The sequence below is a fragment of the Phoenix dactylifera genome, chromosome 8 (assembly GCF_051530095.1).
Source record: "Phoenix dactylifera cultivar Ajwa chromosome 8, Ajwa_hap1_PhDact_Kaust_v1.1, whole genome shotgun sequence".
Classification (NCBI taxonomy): Eukaryota; Viridiplantae; Streptophyta; class Magnoliopsida; order Arecales; family Arecaceae; genus Phoenix; species Phoenix dactylifera.
In genome coordinates this window covers 17881632-17899442 of record NC_143197.1, presented here as the reverse complement: position 1 = coordinate 17899442, position 17811 = coordinate 17881632, and the positions used below count along the sequence as shown (strand labels likewise).

At 38.3% G+C, this 17811-nt stretch overlaps 1 protein-coding gene across 1 annotated transcript; it reads left to right on the top strand.

Annotated features, from left to right (window-relative positions):
- Positions 1-2846: 2846 nt before the first annotated feature.
- LOC103696884 (G-type lectin S-receptor-like serine/threonine-protein kinase At2g19130) lies at positions 2847-6199 on the top strand. The gene is made up of 2 exons (XM_039116535.3): positions 2847-4211; positions 4699-6199. The coding sequence occupies exons 1-2, from the start codon at positions 3182-3184 to the stop codon at positions 6042-6044; spliced, it is 2376 nt and encodes a 791-aa protein (XP_038972463.2). The 5' UTR covers positions 2847-3181; the 3' UTR covers positions 6045-6199.
- The last annotated feature ends 11612 nt before the right edge of the window (positions 6200-17811 follow it).

The following is a 17811-nucleotide window of genomic DNA, read 5'->3' as shown; positions in this document are numbered from 1 at the left end:
CTCTAAGGTTGTTGGACCTGGTAAGGATGTTTCTTAATGACTTTTGGTTCGGCTCGGGTGAAGGGTTCTGATCTAGGGTCATCGAGCGACATACCCACCCCCATCTTGCCCCTTGCTGACCTTGTTAAATTTGGTCACCTTCGATTTTTATTGAACTACATGTACCCTAGCTTGAACATGATCAGATGAGTTTTGCCTTAATTAGGGGTGTTGGGCACTTCCGCTTGGTCAGCCTTATAAGGATGTTAGAATTTAGAGATTTTATTTTTAGAATAATCATGCTAAAATTTTAATGAAAATATAATTTTTGAATATTAGGCTCCAAGTGGGTTGTTTGAAATTAATTGGATCTGTTAGTTAGATTGCGTCCGCCAAGTAAGTAATCTAACTTTTTTCTAGATTTATTAGCAAATTATATAATATTTATATTATTAAGTTTTGAGTCATATTAATTCTAATTTATAAACTTGGAGTATAGTATTTATTTATTGAATATCTCTTATTATGAAATATTATTTGATGCATGATCGAAGGAATCAATTTTATTATGGATTATATTTAATTAGATTCGATATCAGATGGTTTTGCATATTTTTCGATCCGGAGCATAAAATTGATGTATGGAAAGAGAGTCTAATTCAAGAAGATTTCAGAGCCTGACTATGTATCAACACCCTGTTAGTGGAGCTTATGCATTGGTACATTGATACCCTATCCTGCTATTGAGGGTTATACGCTGGTACATCGATATTCTACTAGTAGGGGTTAAATTGATTTTTAGTTTTCGTATTAATTTTTTTCGGCTTTGGACTAACCAAGATCATGATCCAGCTCAAGGCTTATACCATGCATAAGCCCATGGTGGCTTCATGATCCAGCTTGAGGCTGATACCACGTGTAAATCGTGGTGGCTTCATGGCCCACCTCGAGGCTGATACCATGCGTAAGCCCGTGGTGGTTTTATGACCCAGCTCGAGGCTGATACCATGCGTAAGCCCGTGGTGGTTTTATGACCCAGCTCGAGGCTGACACCATGCGTAAGCCCATAATGGCTATCCAACCCACGTTATAGCCCATGGTGGCTTTTCATGTGTCAGCAAGGTTAGTCCAAACCATATCTTATCCATCTGATTTGCCTGTTACTCTTGTCAAATCAACTATCACATATGCAATAATTTTTTCTCAAATTCATTTGTTCATATAATCATGTTCTCAACATTTGAAATGTATAATAACCACATAAATATATTTGTACTGTGAATCATATAAAAGCATATCGTCACATGTCAAATTAATACAAATCTTACAATGCAAATCCAGCGATACAACCAATAAACATGTATATACATCGTGATTCCAGTACAGAGATTCTTACCTTTATCAAAATCCAACCCAACTACAATGCTACCAATTCACACCTAACATGTCTAATTAATTTAATATCATATAATACTAACTTATCCTTCATGAGATACTCGCTATATTAATGAATCAATTATTCGGTAATTACCTAATTTTAGAATTTTAATATTACCCCTATTCTCTATTCTCCTTTAATTGAAAATTAAAATGAATTGTTAGGGCTTTATCTCAATTTAGAAATTAGAGTATAAGAGCTCGTTGGGCTTCTTCCTGCCTAGATGTCTGCATCTCCATACGAATCTAAGGCTGACTATAAAAAATAGAATCGCATAGACAGATATACAAGGCCAGCTAGATGGCAATGCCTAATTATTTGAATTGGTCAGCATAACATAATTTAATTCATCTGATCAAGAAATATTCAATCAAGAAATTGATGATAAATATCAGGGGTTATCAATTATGGGTTCAATGGTAGCTGGCAACAGTGGGGTGCATGATGGACAAGGTCAATTAGGTAGTAGGTTCTAAAGATTCGGGTCAGTTTGTTGGAGCCAATCAAGCCAGTCAACTCATGAAACAAGAATCAGAAATAGTACAGGTAATACATTAGGGACTCATGATGATAGAGTTTTAGCGGTGCTCAACAATGGTCAGAGTAAAGCTAGCGCAATGGATGGTCGCAGCAATATTGGTCCAGGACTGGGGTCTACTGAGGTTCATAATGAAAAGATCTAGGACCCTCCGGCTGGGTCCATAGAATCATGCGAAGAAAGAGATATTAAGAGAGAGGATAGAGGAGAGAGAAAGAAGAGAGAGAATACTCTCTTCTTCTTCCTCAATATAGGGGGGAACCCACTCTCCCTCTTCTTCTTTGAATTAGACTGGTGGAGGCCAAGTCGGCCTGCTTCGGTGGTGGCGGCCTAGGGCGGTCCTCTGGGCGAAGCCTTGACGGTGACGGTGGCCGGCCAAATTGAGAAAAATATGGGTTGATTCATGGTAACTCGGCCTAAATCACGGCCTATCTCTCTGACCGACGGCCACATGATCTCAGAGCACTTAGGAGGTGGCGAAGCTTGGTCAAGCCCTAAGTCCGAATGGCGGCACACATGGGAGGAAGAGTCGCCGAGATAGGGTACCCCAAAAGACCATGAACAGTGGCAGCAAACTAAGGAAAGAAGGAGAGACAGACAGGCGACGCTTACTACGGTCCAGCAGCTCTTTCAACAATGAATCAAGGAGAAGACTCGGAAAAGGAACGTCGAGACTAGTGATGATTTTTAGACTCATTGTGGACAACTTTCAATGGAGGAAGAGTTAAATAGGTGAAATCCTAGAGTTCTAGTCGAACTCGGATTGCTTGGATAACTCCGATTTCCGCTGGAATCGAAGAAGGAAGAAGACTCCTATCCTCTCTGCTACATCGTGCCATAGGGCACGGTGGCCTTGGGCCTGGCCTCTTCAGGCCGACCCATAAGGTCAAGTGCTCGGGTGGGTGCGGCCAGGCTGCCCACGAATCCTAAAAATCAGGATTATTACATGAAATGCCCGATAAATTAAAATCTAGATTTATTATCCAGTTTAAAAATTTTTACAACTTGACCACTCAAAGTCTATGACCTCAACATCAGGGCGGAGTCACATTGACAGGGAGGTCGATGGAAGACAAAGTCAAGCATGGCCTTGGCATCTATTTAGGTTGTCCTCTTCTCTGCTCTTCCATGCCTCACCTGTTATTCAGTAGTATAGCAGCCCCGGCCTTCCTACTCGTCTGCTAAGCTCTTCCATATCTTTCCTCTTATTCCATAGTATTGCAGCCATGAGCCATCCTCTACTCTTTACTTTCCTATTTATCTTCCTTAGCTCTCTCAACATCCCTCACACCTTTGCAGCCAATTCCATCTCTATGAATCACTCTCTCTCTGGAAACCGGACCATAATATCTCAAGGTGGCAACTTCGTGCTAGGCTTCTTCCAACCTGGTAACAAATCCAACCACAACCACTACATAGGCATCTGGTTCAAGAAGGTCTCACAGCTCACTCCAGTTTGGGTAGCAAACAGGGAGAAACCCATCTCTGACCCAACCTCATCAGAGCTCAGAATCTCTGATGATGGCAATCTGGTCCTCCTCAACCAGTTCAAGAAGCAAGTCTGGTCTACAAACCTTACCTCCATAGCTTCCAACTCTACCACTGCTGTGATCCTGGACTCTGGAAACCTTGTTCTTAGAGATGACTCTGACCCATCCAAAGTCTTCTGGCAGAGCTGTGACCACCCAACGGACACATTGTTACCTGGGTGCAAGTTTGGAATGAACAAGGTGACTGGAGAGAGGCAGCAACTCACCTCCTGGAAGAGTTCTGATGACCCTGCTCCTGGGATCTTCTCTTATGGGATAGACCCCCGTGGTTCTAGCCAGTACTTCATGGTATGGAACGGAACCAGGCAGTATTGGAGCAGTGGATATTGGAATGGACATCTCTTCGCTGCTATTCCCGAGATGAAATCAGGTTCTATCAACTACTATGAGTATATCTCCGATGCAACGGAGAACTACTTCACCTACTCTCCTGTCGATGATAAGATCATCGCAAGACATGTTATGGATATCTCAGGGCAAGCCAAGGACCTGGCCTGGATGGAGGGAGCCCAGAAGTGGATGCTCTACTATTGTCAGCCCAAACAGCAGTGTGATGTCTACAATCTCTGCGGTCCTTTTGGCAGCTGCAGTCAGGGGAGCTTCCCGTTCTGCAGCTGTGTGAAGGGCTTCAGTAAGGCCTCTCCAAGCAACTGCGATTTGGAGGATTACAGCCAAGGATGTGCGAGAAACACTCCTTTGCAGTGTCGTACTAATAGGGCTCGTTTGGTTCGCGGGAAGCATTTTCCTTCCTAGGAATATGATTCCTGGGAAACAAATTCCTAGGAAGAGGATGCCTAGGAAAGTACTTTTGGCATGTTTGGTTGACCATGGGAAAGTGACAAATTTCCAAGGTGCTTATGTTTGGTTGGCCATCCACTTTCCTAAGAAAGTTATATATAATTCCTATTATGCCCTTAATAAAAATTAGGTTTTTAATGCCTCTTTAATGCTTCTTTAATGCTGAAGGGACTTTTTTGGAAAAAGTAAAAATGGAGTGATTCCCGCCTCATGGGAAAGTAACTTTCCCATGTTTCTCATGGGAAAGACTTTCCCATGAAATGTGGGAATCACATTCCTATGGGAATACAACTTTCCCTTCTCTCTCCTTTGAAAACTCCAACCAAACAAGAGGCATCTCATTACTTTTCCGTTGACCACACTTTCCCCTCTTCTTTTCCCGCGAACCAAACGAGCCCATAGTTCAAGTGATGGGGATAAAGACAAGTTTTTCATGATGCCTGGTATGAAATTACCTATTAATAACCATTCCGTAGCAGTTGCTAGTAGTAAAGATTGTGAATTAGCTTGCTTGAAGAATTGCTCCTGTACTGGTTATTCTTATAGTAATGGATGCACTGTATGGTATGGAGACTTGCTTAACTTACAGCAGCAGCCGGACGGATCGGCCGGGGAGACCCTTTACCTCCGTCTAGCTGCTTCGGAGCTGCCAAATTCCAAATCAAGGAAGCGACGATTTGTTGGAGTTGGGGTGGGCGTGGTGGTCGGCGTGTTTTTATTTGCAATTGCTTTCATTTTGATTTCAGGACATCAACGTAGACGAATTATTGCTACTACAAAAGCCATGGAGAATAATTTGGTGCTGTTCAAGTATGGTGACTTGCAGCGAATAACCAAAAACTTTTCAGAGAAATTGGGGGGCGGAGGTTTCGGTTCCGTCTTCAAAGGGCTGCTACCAGACTCGACTGTCATTGCTGCAAAGAAGCTTGAAGGTCTTCATCAAGGGGAGAAGCAATTCCGAACCGAGGTGAGCACTATCGGAAAAATTCAGCATGTTAACTTGGTTCGCCTTCGTGGATTCTGCTCTGAAGGGACTAAAAGGTTGCTGGCCTATGATTACATGCCAAATGGTTCTCTAGACACTAAGCTATTTCGAAGCAATTCCATGGTTTTGGATTGGAAAGCAAGGTACCAGATTGCCCTTGGAACCGCTAGAGGATTAGCTTATCTCCATGAGAAATGCAGGGAATGCATCATACATTGTGACATCAAACCAGAGAATATACTCCTGGATGCCTCATTTGTCCCAAAACTGGCAGATTTCGGTCTGGCAAAGCTTGTTGGCCGCGACTTTAGTAGAGTTCTGACGACAATGAGGGGAACCAGAGGCTATCTTGCACCAGAATGGATCTACGGGTTGCCTATCACTTCCAAAGCTGATGTTTATAGCTACGGGATGATGCTTTTAGAGATCATATCGGGCAGGAGAAATGCAGAGCAATCAGAAGAAGGAAAGAAGGCTTTTTTCCCAGTGTTAGCTGTCAATAAAGTTACAGAAGGAGATGTTCTTAGCTTGCTGGATCGCAAGCTGAATGGTGATGCTGACTTGGAAGAGCTTGATCGAGTCTGCAAGGTTGCTTGTTGGTGCATTCAGGATAACGAGTTTCACCGGCCATCAATGGGGCAAGTTGTTCAAATTCTAGAGTGTGCCATCGAAGTTAACATGCCTCCTGTTCCACGGTCACTTCATGTTCTTGCGGAGAACTCGGAGAGCCTGGTCTTCCACTCGCACTTAAATTAACGTCAACCTAAACTAACGTCTACAGCATTCTAGGGGATAAGAAATTGGAGATATTTCATTTTCCCATGTTTGAGTTTGAATGAGTCTGTGCTAATGATAAAAATACAAGGATCTCTTTTCGAAGAGAAGACTAGATTAGGAAAAGTTATACTCCAAAGACAAGCTTATATATCATTCTCAAGTTTTATCTCAGTTGAATGAAGTTACTATTTTGTCTCAAAGAATGAATGCTCATAGTATTGTAAAATTTAATCAAAGAATACGCACCCAAGCAAAGTTCTTCATGTAAGTTAGAAAATAGTAGGGTTGCATGAATATGCATCGTTCATCAAGTGTTTAAATTTTTATATGTTCCGAGCTCTTCTACAAAAATACTGGTACATAGACGATAACACCATTTGACTCTCAGTTCTCATGTAAGTTCATTTGGAAGATTGCCAAAAAATTCATCAAATGTTACATAATTTTTTTAATTCCAGTAAATCTATTATGGCTTGTAGGCTATCTAATTTAATCCACAAATCTTATTTACCTATTGTTTTATTAGCTTAGAACTTTTGACCGCATCTAAACCTTTCATTGTACGTTGCCTCTTGTAAGCCCAAAACTTTTTGACTAGACCATGTCTAAACTTAGAATTTTTGAATATACGTTGATTCTTGCCAGCTTAAAATTTTAGACTACTCGTGAACTTCGACTGGGTAAACTCATCCTCAAATCTGTGAAGTAGAAACTGAAAAACCTCTAGATTCCTAGACAGTGCAGATAAATTAAATTATATTTATCAGGTGAAACTTGGACGGTGTAAAACTTATATATTGATCGTGTTGTCGCGGCAGAGGTTTAAGAATAAGCAAGTAAACGAATTTGACTTGGAATCTATGACTACCTTGACTCCATTTTTAGACTAAAACCAACGCCGGGTAAAGTCATCTTCAAATTTATGGATTAGGAACTTATAAACCTCTAGAATGCTGGAAGACATGACAATACTATAAGATAGGAGCTCCATTCTAGATGATGACATTTGGCCTAAAGTATTCACTTTTCTTTTCATGATTCTGCAAGATAGAATCTCCATCCTATGTATAATTCATCCACTTTTATAGGAAGAAAGAATTATAATGATCGTAACATTACTTTCATATAGATATAATTAACACTAAGTGAGATTTAAGGCCATTCAACATGTCCATTCCACAATATAAGTTGCCCCAAAATTTCTTCATAATGACTCAAGTAGCTTTAAAAAATTTAAACATTTGAACAGGCCTGGTTAAAATAATTTTTAATTTAATTTTAGAAAAGGTTTAAATTTTTAACATTACATTTTGAATAATCCTATATTGTATAATTAAATGCAAGAAGACATGCATTTAATGAACTTCAAGAGTTTAAGGCTTAGTTGGGCAGTGTGGATTTTGGGCTGATGTCCGGCATGTGCGCTCGCCCAACTTGGCGTGGCATGGTGCATGCACATGCATTATGGAAGCGTGTGTGGCTAACATTTTTGGCCACACTCTTCTTAAATTTAAACATCAAAATTTGAAGATGCAAGCCATTTTGATTTATTTCGTATCTGTTGTATATGTAATGTAGGGCTTGTAGAGTTTAGTCTCGCATTTGTAAGCTGGCGTTGTTGTATATACATGCACTTCTTTCACTGCTCCTCTTCGATGCCCTTTTAGATTTGAAAAATTGTGGTTGTCATACCCCCGCTCTTGGGAGATGGTGCGTGAGGCTTGGCGGGTTCTGGTCAGGAGAAATGCTATGTATAGAGTGAGGAGGTGGAATAGGGAGGAGGTTGGTAATATTTTCAGGAGGGTGGAGGAGGCTGAGGAGGCTATTTCCAGGTTGCAGACTTAGGAGATGCAGAATGGAGGGATGTCTTCAGGGGAGCTGGAGATGCTTAGATTCCATTTGTCTACCCATGACTCACTTTTTCGTCAACAAAAAACTTTTTGGAGACAGAAATCCAAGGTCCAGTGGATCAGAGACGGGGATCGAAACACCAGATATTTTCATCAATCTACTATTATCAGGAGGCAGAGAAACTGGATCAGGAGTATCAAAGAGATAGATGGTCAGATGACAGAGGACCCAGATGATATCAGGAGGACACTAGAGCTGTTTTTCAGATCTAGGTGGATGGACCAGTCAGACGGGAGGGGGGGCGTTCTACCATGTTACCACTGTCTCATGCCCGAGTTACAGAGGAGGAGAATGAGGCTTTGGTCCGAGATGTCACGATAGAGGAGATTAGGGAGGCTATGTGGTCCTTGGGAGAGGATAGGGCCCCGGGACCGGACGGCTTCCCTCCGGTATTCTTCAGGAGATATTGGTCGATCATTGGTCTGGAGGTGGTGGAGGCAATACAGTAGTTTTTCAGCTCGGTAGTCCTACTGGCGGATTGGAAGAGGACATTTGTTACTCTGATTCCGAAGAGGGCGGACGCCTCGGAGCTGGCTCATTATAGGCCGATAAGCTTGTGTACTACCCTATACAAAGCTACGGCGAAGGTTCTTGTTACTAGGCTGCATGGCGTTCTACCTAGACTGATCAGCCTAGAGCAGGAAGCTTTTGTAGGAGGGAGAAGCATCACAGACAATATCCTTATTGCCCAGAAGTTTATGCATAATCTACGGAGTGCTCCGAGCCGGAGGAGCTTGATGAGTATCAAGTTAGACATGGAGAGGGCCCACAACAGGATGCGGTGGGATTTCGTGCGCAGTGCACTGATGAGTTTTGGGTTCCATGTGCAGTGGATCGAGTGGATCATGGGGTGTGTGTGTTCTCCATCCTTTGACATTCTAGTGAATGGCTCACCTACACAGTTTTTTGAGTTAGTGACTGGTCTTCGGCAGGGATGCCCTCTATCCCCGCTACTTTTTATTCTCTGTTCTGATGCATTATCTGGGGCCCTACGGCTGGCGGTTGAGCATCAGGATCTAGAGGCGTATAGTCCGGCGGCAGGGGAGTGCCAGATCTCGCACCTACTATTTGCCGATGATTGTCTGTTGTTGGAGCGAGCGACTCGTTGAGCTGCGAGGGTAGTTCGGGATATATTGAAGGATTATTGTTCTGCTTCTGGTCAGATGGTGAACAGGGGTAAATCTATCATTTATTTTAGTCTGAGGACCCAGCGACAGATCAAGACTTCCATTAGTGAGATTCTGGGTGTGGGTGAGCAGGACGGTATGATGCAGTACCTGGGGGTGCCCATTACAGGTCGTCGTCTCTGGCGCAGTGACTGCTCCAAGGTTGAGTTGAGCATTAGACATAGACTGGAGGAATGACAGGTGGACACTCTATCCATGATGGGGCGTATCATTCTGGTGCGGTCGGTTTCGAGTTCGATTCTAGTGTACTTATTGGCGAGCTCACAGGTTTCGGTGTCCCTACTGAGGTCTATGGAGCAGCTATTTAGAAATTTTATGTGGGGCAGATGGGATGGTAGGAGCGGCATTCATTTGATGGCTTGGGAGGTTGTCTGTCAGCCGCTCAGACATGGTGGGCTGGGGGTACCATCACTGAGGGTGAGGCGTGAGCTCCTAGTTGCGACGTGTGTTGCCAGGTTTATCCTGGAGCCGGACAGTCTGTGGGGTGCCCTGATGAGGGCTAAGTATGGTGCCTACTCGACCGAAGTGGAGCTTTGGGCTAGGCAGCATTGTTCTTGCATGTGGCGGGAGATCTCTCCTATGCCCAGATGGTGCTACCGGCAATTCGGTGGGTGGTTGGCGATGGGTAGCCCATTGTTGCCCAGTAGATACAACCCAAGAGGGGGGGTGAATTGGGTCTTTTAAGACTTTTATGCTACTTCTAAAACTTTTTGATTAACTATGCTAAGTTGTATAGATGCACAGTGAAAGTTAAACTTAGCAAGGGTTTGATGTATAGACTTCGACTTGATTAAATATGCTTGCAACTAAAGGATGTGCGGATAAGAATTAAGCAAGCAATTTATCTAAGTAAGTAAGTGTGTTAGTTAGACAATAACTAGAGGCATTACAAACACAAAGGACATATAGTGGTTCGGTGCACCCCAGCACCTACATCCACTCCCCAAGACCTCTTGAGAATTTCACTATAATCCTACCGATTACAGCCGGTTGTTTTACAAGCTCACAACCCAACTTGTTGTTTTACGAGCGCACAACGAACTCGGTCGGTTTTCCCAGGCTCACCGACTAGAACCTCCCCGATTGTTTTCCCGGGATCACAATCAAACCCTTACACGTTGGTTTTACCCTCGGCTCACCAACAAACCTATCACCGTTGGTTTTTCCTTTGGCTCACCAACAAACCTTAACACCGTTGGTTTTTCTTTGGCTCACCAACAAACCTTAACACCGTTGGTTTTTCTTTGGCTCACCAACAAACCTTAACCCCTTGATTCAATCCCTTGATTGAATCAAGTTACAAGATATTAAAATAAAGTATAAAACAAAACAAAGCTTCTTAAACAAGCAAATATGACAATATAAACAAATAGAGTAAAGAGAAGCCCTCAAACGAGTTTTGAAGATGGAGGAGCTCGGCTTCTTCTTTACTTGATCCTCCTCTGATTTGGCATGAAGTAGAGGATCTCCGAGGCAGCACACGGATGGAGAGGAAGCTTTCGGATTCACTTGGATACTCTTCTTCTCTCTATTTCGTTTTGGATGGCCCTTTTGTGCTTATGGAAGATTTCCTTTGTAATCTCTTTGAGATCTCTTTCCTAGATGATCTCTCCCACTTCCATGAGTTCTCCCCTAGCTCTCTTCTTGTTTTTATAGCTTTAGATGGCGTGGAAACAAGAATATAGCCGTTAGAGACAAGAAAAAGAGCCGTTGGACACAGTCTGCATTTCCTGACAATGTTACCGTTGGGATCGGAGTCGACTCACGCGATCAGGAGTCGGCTCGCCTGTTGCAGGAGTCGGCTCGTGTTTTACCGGAGACGACTCGGCCACTGTTCCAAATTTGAATTAATGTGCTTGCCTCGACTGGGAGTCGACTCGTCTTAACCTGGAGTCGACTCGCCAACTTCTGGAGCTGACTTGGCAATTTCGGAGTCGGCTCATCCACTGAAGTCCGTGGATCCAATTTTGAATTTTGTCCTCTCGAGTCGACTCGACTGTCCTGGGAGTCGACTCGAATCTCAGAGCCCGAACTCCCGATCCTCTGTCTTTTGGCTCGTCCAGTCTTGGAGTCGACTCGAACTTCCTTGGAGTCGACTCGGCTCTCAGTTTCTGAAAATTAGTCTTCTGTGTCTTTGGTGAAGTGCTGCCTTGGAGTCGACTCGAGCTGTCTGGGAGTCGACTCGAATCTCAGAGTCAGCAAATTAGTCTTCTGTCTTCTTTGGGGTCGCGGTGTCTCGGAGTCGACTCGTGCAATGAGGGAGTCGACTCGAATCTCAGAGTCCAGAAACTGCCCTCTGATTTTTTTTTTATGTACCGCTGAGAGTCGACTCTTGCTTTCTTTGGAGTCGACCTGCCAACCATCGGAGTCGACTCGCGTTCCACTGGAGTCGAGTCGAATTTCAGACCCGAAAACTGCTCTCTGACTTTTCTGCCTGTGACTCCTAGGAGTCGACTCATACTTCCCCGGAGTCGACTCGGTAAACATTGGAGTCGACTCGAATTCCTCAGGAGTCGACTCGAAGACTATTCTTTTGAATTTTTCCTTTGATTTTACTCCTCCAATTTGAATCCTTTGAACTTTAAGCTTGGGCCAATAAATTGTAGCTTTCTTCCAACTTGAGAGCTTTGGAGGCCTTCTTGTGTTCTCCCAACTTGCTATGTTCCTTGCAAAATAAATATCTTTCTCCTTGCAACATAAACATTAGTATCTATACTTCAAGGTTTTGTGATCATCAAAATCAATCTATGAATCAATCTTTGGGTCATCAATCTCCCCCTTTTTGATGATGACAAAACTTGGAGTATATGCAATCTAAAAGATATTGTTTTCTAGAAGTAATACATAGCTAAGTTGCATGAAGTAGAAAACATATATATTTAAAAAACATACTTCATGATAATGCTTTAGATTTAATCAGCTTAACACAATCAACATATTTCAATTTAAGCTGATTTGTATTCAATTCAAAGCATAAAGGCATTATGAGCATATACTTAGATATTTCTCCCCTTTTTTGACAACATCAAAAAGATAGTGAAACATTAAGCACAAAGATCAGAATGCTCATATATTTCTTTTCCTTATTGTACTCTGATTTGCAAGTCAAATTATTGCAAGGATATGAATCATATAACTCAAGGCAATAATATTAGAATCAGATTAATGAGCATAGATCAGAGCCAATTAAGATAATTTCAGAGCAGAACACATCGAATGTGATACCACAGATAGTTTTCTAAGCAAGTGTAGGTGGAATCTTTCTTAAGTTAATTCAAGAAGTACCACACGAATGGAAATCTAACCTCTCTTCAATAATAAGTATGAAAGCTTGTTCATTTAGGACCTTTTGCCCAATCTATTAAGTATTTTATCAACCATGAGAGCAAATTAATTAATTCTCTTAATGACTTCAAAGTTCTTTTATGATAATAGGAGCATTGGGGCACAAATATCAAAATATACATTCATGCAATTTTTGATACATCTTAGAGCTCTTTTAAAGACTTTCTTTTATTTCTTTAGAAAATAAGCACAATTTGATACATAAAATAATGAATTTGCACAAAATTGAAGTTCCAAAAAGCAAGCCAATTAGAGCTCATTAGTGAAGTTTAAAAAAAATAGATTTTCTAAGAGATACTCAAGAAAATTTAACACATTATTCTCCTCCTTTTTCATTAAATTAGAGGCTCTTAAGATTTGCAATTTGGTTCAAGAGTGATGCATGAGATATACTAACCAAATAACACGCCTCAAGGTGTATCATAAAGATTTTCAGATTTAAATTTCAGATGATACATATTGGAGAGTATTAGAATCACTTTTCATTTAGTATTCTTTCTCTCTCCTTTAGTTATAGATTTATGCGATTAAGTTCCATAAGACCTCTCCTTCTGAAATTTTCTTTCTCCCCCTCAATTGATCATTCCATTTAAGAGTTTAGAATCCTAAGATAATGTTCAATAAAATTGTCAATCTCAAAAATATATTTTCTATAAGTTTCAGCTTATTTTCATAAGACTCAAGGTTTGAGATAAGACAACCTTTATAGAACTCATCTCAAGGTAATTTAAAGCATGTCTTGCAATATAAGGAAGTTCATAAAAATCAATCCATAAGATTTAAGGTATACATCAAATTGAAGTAACTTTAGGATAAGATACTGAATATCTAAAGCTCCCCCTCAAAAGATGCATACTTCTTTAATCATTCTTTTCTTTTGTTGAATTTCAGATTTTAATGACAAACGTGAATAGAACTGAAATTCTATGATATCGAGAATGGAGAGTGATCAAGAATTATTCAAAATTTATAGCAATCACCCTTTTTAATCTATCAAGAACAAGTTATGCTTCCTCTTAATCTTTGAGAAAATGTACTGAAATATTAATCAGAAAATGATTCATTTGACGCTCAGTTTCTTTCAACAGCATTTACATTTTCTTTCTTTTAGAGTCATTTGAGTGAGGTGAAATATTTCTAGCTTTTAGATCATTCACTCTATATATATTCTGATGGAAATCTTTAAGAATGTAGGCGAGAAAAACATATAGATGATCATTGAGGTATATATATTTTTAGAACTCAATTTCTTAATCATAGTTTTTCAGCGATGTATACATGAAGCTCAATAAATTTTTAAATATTAAAATAAAGTCATATATTTTAAAAATATTTACTTGCAATCAAGATCATCGTAAGACACATCATTTGAATCAAAATTAGTATACTTTGAAGATAAGAAATGATATGTTTCGGATGCGTATCGGAGCAATCAAAATAAATTCTGTTTTTCTTACATTAATATTTTATTTAGTAATCATATGGAGTTTAAACTTTTATACAAAATCGGATTCTGAATTACATAGGATTTTTAATAGAAGCTTTCTAAGTCATAATATGAGATATGTATCTTTCACAATGTAGCTCATCTTAAATTGTTACGATTGAAAAATACATATTTCAATAACATTAAAGCACTTTCAGAATCTTTGTGTTTAATTTTGAGTTTCGATACAAAATAAAGGATATTTTAACAAGTATTAGGACATTATGTATCAAAGTTAGGCAAGTAGAAAGATAGATCAATATCAATTTATTTTTCCTAAATAGAGATGTTCTTCTCTTCTCCTTTCTACAATTTTATTTAGCTTTCAGATTTTAACAATGATTGTGAATGACAAATCTGAAATTTCTTTTCAATAAAACTAAACAAAAGATGTTATGTAGCAATTCAAACATTCAATCAAATTGTCCAAGTATGAAACATTACAAAATATTGAGAACCCATAAATCAAGACATCATACCATATGCAAAATATACCATGTGTTAAGTCATGCATTAAAATACTAAGAACAAGAATGTCAAGGATCAAAATCAATTCTTTTCAAATAAACCCCCCCTATTTAAATATAATCTTGCAATGATTTCATCCTTAAAGTGTGTTTTCAAGTGATTAAAAATTTGACTTAATTCTACTTTCATTTACTTTGTTTTTCATTTATAACTTTCTTATGCTCTATACTCTATTTGCTCCCTATCCGGTGGAGTTGGGAAGGGGCACGAGGTACTACCACTAGCCTCCCTCTTGTGCCGTCCCTAATATGCCCTACACCGAATAGTTGGGTCAAATAGTGCCGGGTACTACCACTAGCCTCCCCATTGGCACCATCCCTATGATGAGCAATATAGAAAGGTTAAAATGTTTACTTCAAAACCTCCCTGTTTAAGTGTAATTAATTATGAATTTTATCCCTTCCAAAAGAATGCTCACACAAGTCTCACAAATGTGTCGAATATATTAAGTTTGTTTTGCTTTTCCTTAATGTTGAAGTGTTTGCCTCTACTTGGATTTTACTTCTCTTGAATAATATCCATTTTCTTTTCTTTATCTCTCTCTCTTTTTGTTATTCTCAAGTAATTTTCATGAGAGAGCAGAATAGAGAATTAATCTTACGTATCATATATATGTATATCATGCAAACAACATTTTCATTATGCTCAAGGATTCATAACTTCTCACAAGTTATTTTACATCAACATTTTAAGCATATACTTGTGTATTTCATGGTTATGACATAGGCAAAGATATATTTTAGTTTGGGCAAACCATGAAATAATTTCTAAAAGTATAAGTCAGTCAATACACATATAGGCATGATATCAAAAATTAATAATTAAAGAATTTAATCATGCCATAATAAGATTTAAGTTACTGACTTTGCTCAACTAATTTGTGAGAAAGGTATCTAAATTACCTATTCATTATATGTTCTTCAAGCCAAACTAGATTTCTTATGTGTGAACTTTTGGCTGAAGAAGATCCTCTCTCTTGTTTGCATGTGAATGTTTAGTGTATCTTACATGAAGATATCCTTCAAGTTGAAATTTCTCATTTTTCTTTCTTGAAGGAAGGTCATTAGTTTCTTTAAGATACAAAGCATTCACCCAACATATATATTTTTTAACTAGATGACTCAATATAAGATATGACAATAGTTGCATGTTGAGTCACTTTACTCAAGAGATTACCTAAATATAAGCAAGCACATATCATTTGAACTAAAGAGATAGATTCATTAACCAAGATAGTTCAAGTCAATTTAGTTTAGATTCTATTTGCTTAAGATAATTATCAATAAGATATGTTAACTATGTTTTAATCAATTTATCTTAAACATTTGTTTCTATCAAAATTCAGATTATGATTTATTTGTTATCAATAAAATATGATTAATTAAAGTTAGATTGAAGTCTTGCACAAGGTCACATAATGAGCATACAATCTGGTCTACTAGCTGTATGATAAAATAATTATTCTATCATGCTTCAATACAGCTTTAACACAATAGATCTACTTTGCTCATCCTTTTCAAATTCTACAAGATGGGGTCATAGATATACCTTCTTCATGCCAATCTTCTATAAGAGTTTTCTTGTGGACTAACGTTGGTCAATGAAGATCCCCTTTTCTGTTTGTCTTAATTTGGAGTTTGAGAGAAGATGTTAATTCATTCATCATATTTCAAACTCACTTTGCAATATAACTCTTCATTAGTAGAACCAATAATGATGTCATCAATGCATACTTTGAGCAAATAAGATATCACAAATTCATCTTTTTGATGCATAGATTTATCACTATTACTTTCTATCAAAAAGGTTACTTAAGCTTTTATGTATCATGCTTTTGATGCTTGTTTGAAATCATATATTGCTTTATCATATTTGTAATGAGTGTTTTCAAATATGGTGGTTATTTAACATATATCTTCTTTAATAAAGTAAGCACATAGGAGTCCATTCTACACACTCATTTGATGGACTATAAAGCTCATAAAGCAAGCAAATGATGATGGTGATCTTTACTTCTAATCATGCAAAAATTTCATCAAGATCTATTTCATCTTTTCTTGATTTAGTCTTTTAGTAGTCATCAATTTTTCTTCATTAAGTGCATTTCTGAAAAACTCAATTTGGTTCTAATTATTAACATATTTTTAGATTGTTATATGTAAAAGATTAACCATATACATATATAATTTGATCTTAGTATCTTGATAATAAATCATTAGTCTCATAAAGAATAAAATGACTTGATATTTCTGCAACTAAAATCTTTTCATTGAATATTCTATATGCATTGCTTGATGAATGATATCCAAGGATAGACATATCTCTATCAGATTTGGCATTATTTTCATAATAACATGTACGACTGAAAAATATGAAAGATATGCAATAGTTCATTTTTCATTTTTCAGAAGATCAAAATTTTCATCAAAAATAGAAATCATATGTATGACAAGCAGTGATGATAGTCTTTTAAAAATTATTTAAGTAGATGACTATCATACATAATTGTCTTTTTCATTTCTTCAAGAATTCTATTAATCCTATTTTGCTTATGGTGTCCTTGGTGCTGAAATCATTGGATTTAATATTATTTTCTGTATAACCTTTATCAGGATTTTGGTTTTCAACACTGTGCCATGATACTCTTTATCTTCACAGTTTGGAAACCTTTATCATTTGAACCACTTTTACAAGATTTAGTAAATACAGAAAAATACTTCAGTTTTATTTTTCAAGAATAAATCCAATGTAAGCTTTTGAAAAACTTGGAGATGGAAACAACATCTTTAGATTTAGAAATGATTTTTGTTTGTTTCCTTAGTTAGCATGCATAGCAAAACTTTGACCTTTAAGTAGATAATCTAAGTAAGCCTATGGCAAGGTCTTTTGAGATTAAGTACATACTAGCATGAGTTGATTTTATATGCCAAAGATGGTTTCTTTAATCTTGGTATTCATAGTGCATATATTCCAAAGCATACCAAGTACACATTATCATATTTATGATTAATAAACAATAATGCCATGGATACAAATTCTTAATCAAGCATATAGAGAATTCATAGAGTTATTCTTAATAAATTAATTAATCATTTAGCAACTTATCCAATAGTGAGTGGAGCATACTATAAAAATGAAGTGATTTGAATATATTTTCTTTTCATACCCAAGAAAAAAAAATCACTTATATCACAAAAATGATTAATACTTTCAAGTTATGTTTTAATCAACTAATAAAGTAATTTCAATACGAGAAGATGTAAGAATTACTTATTTCATTCTTTCTTTC